The 6,021-nt window shown below is 33.1% G+C and overlaps 1 protein-coding gene across 2 annotated transcripts; it reads left to right on the top strand.

Annotated features, from left to right (window-relative positions):
• The first annotated feature begins 1,342 nt into the window (after nucleotides 1-1,342).
• On the top strand, nucleotides 1,343-5,499 carry LOC107848307 (zinc finger BED domain-containing protein DAYSLEEPER). 2 transcript variants are annotated; one of them, XM_016693042.2, is made up of 4 exons: nucleotides 1,343-1,533; nucleotides 2,158-3,755; nucleotides 4,773-5,100; nucleotides 5,218-5,499. In XM_016693042.2, exons 2-4 carry the CDS (start codon nucleotides 3,393-3,395, stop codon nucleotides 5,346-5,348), a joined length of 822 nt encoding a protein of 273 aa, XP_016548528.1. In that variant the 5' UTR covers nucleotides 1,343-1,533; nucleotides 2,158-3,392; the 3' UTR covers nucleotides 5,349-5,499. The 2 variants fall into 2 exon arrangements, with proteins under 2 accessions (XP_016548528.1, XP_016548529.1); XM_016693043.2 differs by having other exon boundaries at nucleotides 1,346-1,537.
• The last annotated feature ends 522 nt before the right edge of the window (nucleotides 5,500-6,021 follow it).

Here is a 6,021-nt window from a genome sequence, read left to right as displayed (position 1 = left end):
ACGAAAACTCTAGCTTCAATGACAACAAGAATGAGCAAATTGCGAAAAATGTCAATCGGAAACAAACCTCGCCTCACCAACCTGGAGAGAACATTGTGAAATGTCAAATATGTGAAAGGTTCAATCACACTGCCCTTGAGTGTTAGAATCGATTTGACCATTCATTTCCATCGGAGGACAATCTACCAAAGTCGCTAGCTGCGACGAGTTTGAAAGTTGAAGAAGATCCAAATCTATATACATACTCGGAAGAAACAACACACATTTTAAACAACATAGGTAAACTCTCATGCATTATAGAGGTAATAATACAATTCTTGTTATTAATGGAGTAAGCTTGAATATTTCTCACATTAGTGAAGGTAAATTTGAGACTCAAATTGGTACTTTGAACCTTAAAAATGTTCTGATTGTTCCAAATATTAAAAAGAACCTGATATTGTTGGGATAATTAGTTCAAGATAACTCATATATCATTTAGTTCAATGGTAACAATTTTTTTGTTAAGTCACAGGAGGGCAAACTACTTGCTAAATGATCCAAAAATGGAGAGTTGTATGCACTAGATGAAATAAAGCATCGAGACCTTTATGTTTTCAAAAATTCTGCCTCCGAAAACATCTATTACAAGAGAATGGGTCACCCTCATTCAAAACTTTTGAAGCTCCTGCACTCAAGAAATTTAATCAATGTTTTCAGTTGGGATAAAGAAAAACCTCTTTGTATTAATTACCAAATGGGAAACAATTGCAGAATTTCTTTCATCCAATAATATTTCGAGATTTCCTCTAGATAAATTGCATTGTGATTTGTGGGGTTCTACTTCGATTCTATCTTGCCAACAATTTAAATACTATGCAATTATTGTTGACGATTTTACTCGTTACTCATGGCCTTTTCCTCAAAAGAAGAATCTGATTTCATTGAGAACTTTTTAAATTTAAATTTCAAAGACAAATTGAAAATCAGTTGAATTTTTTTTTTCAAAGTGATGGTAATAGAGCTGTCAAAATTAGTTTAGCCCATGAGGCTGACCCAACCCAACCCTTTAATTAAGTAGGGTTTGGTTACTTTTTTTTTCTGGCCCTTTTAGCAATGAGACTTATAAGCCCAGCCCATCTTGACCCGTCGGCCTCAGAGGTCAGCCCGTGGGCTGTAAATTTAAAAATAATTATAAAATATTTCAAATTAGTTTTTTTATTAGTCAAGTTTTAATAAATCATAAAACAAAAAATTAAAGTGTCCTGCGCTGTCCAACTACAAGGCCCAACCCAATAAGCCAAGCCCAAGCCAACTTACCTAAGTTGCATTACATTAGATTCTAGAGAAATCAGAAAGGTGAACGTACATAATTAGTTAATAACAATATAACGTAAACACACATTAGACAATTAGGGTTTACATTTCACAATATCATTCCTTTTCTTTGAGTTCTCCTTCTTCATAGTTGCGACGGCTGCATTTGTGCAGTTTCACAAAATTCACTTTGGTCTACGGTTGACGGGTGACGGACTGACGGCTCTCCAAATGAATGTAGGTAACAAAATGTTGAAAAAATTATCTTCTCTCTCCTAGTTAATCACCATTTTTTTCTATTTTAAGAGTTTTATGACATTTTTCAATTTTGAGATCTAATTTTGACACTGAACTGGCCTCTCGGAGGATCTACTCGTGATGGTCATTGCGTCGGTACCATGAAATGACCCCTCCAAACCCAAATTTGGTCGATTTGGATACCAACAATTTGGGTACCGCCATACCGACGATTTGGGGGTTTCAATTTTGATCTCTTCCTCATACAATAGCATTTTCAAAATTTTGTTGGTACAATCTCGTCGAAATCTTTAGAGGTCGGTACCATGAAAGAAGAAACTACTGAGAAAAAATTTAGTGCTACTTTTCAACTATGAGAATGAAATGATACAAACTTTCTGGACTTGTATTGTTACTTCTTTTTCAATTTGCTATTCCACTTGTGGTTGTATTTAATCATTTAATGTTATACTGTACTAGTGGGGGATGGATCTGTAAAATTTCTCTCAATAGCGTTGATATATAACTATATTTGTTAATTCAAATTTGAAATTTTGAATTTTTCAGTTCATTTTCAGTTTTTGAAGTCTGAAATTATCTTTTGAAATGTTTATCTTATTACAGGAGAATCAATGGAGGATGTTGCTGAACATAGTGCACATCACAATAATGTAGAGGTGAATGAATTTGAAGAACCTGAGAAGAAGAAAATAAAGCAATTAAAATCATATGTTTGGACATATATGAAAAAGATTGGTAGAGGTGATGATGGAGTGGAAAGGGCAGAATGCAGAGGATGTAAGAAAGTATACAAGGTTGGTTCTACTCCGGGACCAAATGGTAAGAACTATGGAACATCACATTTAAAACGACACATACCTTAATGCAAAATGTTCAAATACCATGATTTGGGTCAGATGTATATGGATCGTCAAGGTAACATACAGTCGAGAAAAATAGATCAAATGATTTCACGTGAAAAGCTTGCTGAAGCTATAATTGAGCATGATTTGCCGTATTCTTTTGTGGAATATAAAAAAATTACAACGTGGTTAGATTATGTAAATCCAGAAGTAATAATGCCATCAAGAAACACTTCTATTGTGGATGTTCAAAAAGTGTATTTCAAAGAGAAAGAAAAGTTAAGACAAGCCTTGGCCAAGATTCCTAATCGAGTTTGCTTAACTTCTGATTGAGGGTTATCTTTGTTTAACTGCTCAATAAGTTGATGATAATTGGAAGTTAGTTTCTAAAATTTTGAACTTTTGTCGTATGATTCCTCGTCATATTGGAGTTGAGTTGGCTGCAACTATATATGATTGTTTGAAGAAATGGGGCATTGATAGTAAGGTTTTCTCAATCACTTTGGATAATGCCACTAATAATGATAGCCTGCAAACTATTTTAAAAGGACATCTTGGCTTGCAAAAGAGCTTATTATGCAATGGTGAATTTTTTCATGTGCGAACGCTCATATTCTTAATTTGATTGTCCAAGAAGCTTTAAAAGCAGCTACTGATGCCTTGTTTAGAATTAGAGAAAGTGTGAAGTATGTAAAAGGATCTGATGGTAGAATGAGAAAGTTTGAACAATGTGTTAAGCAAGTAGGGATTAGTACAAAATTGGGTTTACGTTTGGATGTGGCAACCAGATGGAACTCAACGTACTTGATGCTTGAGAGTGCACTACAATATGAAAAGGCTTTTTCTAGTTTACAGTTGATCGACAGAAATTACTGTGTTTGTCCTACATTTGATCATTGGAGAAGGGAAGAAAAAATATTTGAATTCTTGGAGCCTTTTTATGAAATAACTTCTCTGATTTCTGGTTCAAGTTAGCCGACTTCCAACTTGTATGTTATGCAAGTTTGGAAAATTGAATGCTTGCTGAAGGAGAATTTAAGTAGTTTTGATAAAGTTATTAAGGAAATGGCCGCAAGAATGTTCAAAAAGTTTCAGAAATATTGGAATAGATTTAGTCTAGTGTTGTCTTTTGGAGCTAGTCTTGATCTTCGCTTCAAGACACAACTTTTAGAATTTTGTTTTTCAAAGGTGGATGCTTCTTTGGCAAAAGAAAATGTTGCAACTATTGAGAAAAAAATGCACAAGCTCTATGAACAATATGAAAATAATCAAATTGGGACAGAGATAGCAAGTACTGTTCAATGTAAACCTATTGAAGAAGGAAGACAATCCAAACAAAAGAAGTTCACTTTATTTGCTGTAAGTATCAATTTCTTTTTCTTTTATCTATTCTTTTTCTACTTTTCTTTCTTCATAGTGAGCCTGGGGATCTAAAGTGATTAATGGGTTTGATTTGATTTAGATGTTTAACCATCTTCATGGGCAGCTGTGTCTTTGAATTGAAATCACACAAACAAAGCTAGGTCTTAATTGGTAGTAGTATTTAGCATAACGTAGGATGCATGTAATGGCTAATAAGATCTATGAGTCAAAAAATAGGTCAGAACAATAATGAATGCGTAGAAACTGAAACTTATCTTCCACATATGGTCTGCCTATATACTTTATCTTCCATAAATTCCACTCGTTGAATAACAGTTGATATATTAATGTTGTTGAAACTCCATAATTTGTTTATTTATCTTCCTATGTTTAATTTTTTTTTAATGAAAATTTTGGCTCCGCACTACTATCACTAAATGATGAACTTGATGGACTGGTGCTACGTACCATTGCTTATTTATCTACGCTTTCTATCACCCCTTTTTACTTTTTTTTTTTTACTGGTAAAATAAAATAGCTCTCTTCTTTATTGTTGCTTATGTTCTTTAAAACCTGATACTGCTTCTTCTGTTAAAAACTAGTGTTACTGCAGGTCTAAACTACGCTATGTTTCTCCAGTTTCTCTATTTTCACCGACTTTCAACTAGCTGTGCCTGTGACTAACTTTTTTGAAGTGTGACATATTTTAGGAAGTATATCAAAAGAATAGCGTAGCTAAAAGTTCTAAAAGCTATGATTCCAGAAAATTTTTTGGTCAATCCAGTAACTTTGGTCAGAAGTATTACTAATTGGGAGTAAGTTCAATGTGCAGGAAACTTATATAATGTACATATAAGATGAATCACTTTAGATCCCCCAGGCCCACTATCATTAAATCAAACAATTACTTTTGCTATTCTGTTTATATCAAACTTAGTAAAATTGTTTGCATTTTTTCTTTTTTACATCTTTGCTAATTCTATTGTTATTATATTTCATGTTTTAAATTAATAGGAGTTTAAAGAGTTCGAGAGTACATCTATTTGCAATGCTGGAAAGTCAGAATTGACCCTTTATTTGGAGGAACAAAAGCTTGATTATGAATCTTTTCAAGAGATGGATGTTATCAAGTATTGGAAAGATAATGAAAAAAAGTATCCTAATCTTTCAGTGATGGCACGTGATGTATTGAGTATTCCAATTACTTTAGTAGCATCAGAATCGGCATTTAGTATTGGTGGTCGTGTTGTTACCAAGTATAGAAGTTGTATCCATCATGAGAATGTCCAAACTCTTGTTACTACAAGAAATTGGTTGCATGGATTTACCCAATCTAATACCGGTAATAATTTCTATTTTTCTTAAAGTATTTATTAATTTTATATAACTAATATCTTGTTTGATGTGAATTATTTATGGTTATATAACTAATATTTTGTTTGATGTGAATTATTTGTAGATGAAGATGTGCTTCTTAAGGAACCTATGTCAAATGTTGATTCAAATGTGATTGATGGTACAAGTGCAAATGTTGATTCAAATGTGATTGATGGTACAAGTGCAAGTGAAAGTGGAGTTGATAAGCTTTAATTGATTGGTTTTGTAATAGTTAAAATTTAGATTTATTTTGTAATTGGGCAATATGTTAGTCCAGGTAAGACTTGTAAGATTTTGAATTTAATTTTTGTCCATCTTTTGGTGGGTGGCAATCTTTTGGAATGAGATGACTTTGAATCTCTAATTAATATTATCTTTGAATTGATCTTTCTAATCACGTTATTCGTACAATTGAAATATGCGATAAAGTGATTTTAAAATGGGCTATATATTTTCGTTTATTATGTTTTACAGTTTTAGGTTATTTTTATTTTTTAAAAGGGCCAATCCATTCTAGGGCTGGGCTGGGCTGCTATTTCAATAACCCGTTAGTTAAAAGGGTCAGCCCGTCCTAGCCTATTTATTTCTTTAGCCCGCTAGGGTTGGGTTGGGTTAGCTCGTATTGACAACTCTGATGGTGAAGGTGAATTCATATCATTTGAGTTTGAAAATCATTTATTTCAATTGGCATATGTCATCAATTTTCTTGCCCTGCACATTCTTGAACAAAATGGTGTGACTGAAAGAAAGCATCTTCACAATGTTGAAATAGGTCTCACCTTTCTTTTTCAGGCGAACCTTCATTCTAAATATTGGGTTGATGCTTTTCTAATAAATGCTTTCTTATAAATCACATGCCTTCCACAACACTGGAAATGGAAAATCC

This window comes from Capsicum annuum, chromosome 9, assembly GCF_002878395.1.
Source record: "Capsicum annuum cultivar UCD-10X-F1 chromosome 9, UCD10Xv1.1, whole genome shotgun sequence".
Classification (NCBI taxonomy): Eukaryota; Viridiplantae; Streptophyta; class Magnoliopsida; order Solanales; family Solanaceae; genus Capsicum; species Capsicum annuum.
Note: the sequence above shows the minus strand (reverse complement) of the source record. Positions and strands in the feature narration are given on the sequence as shown.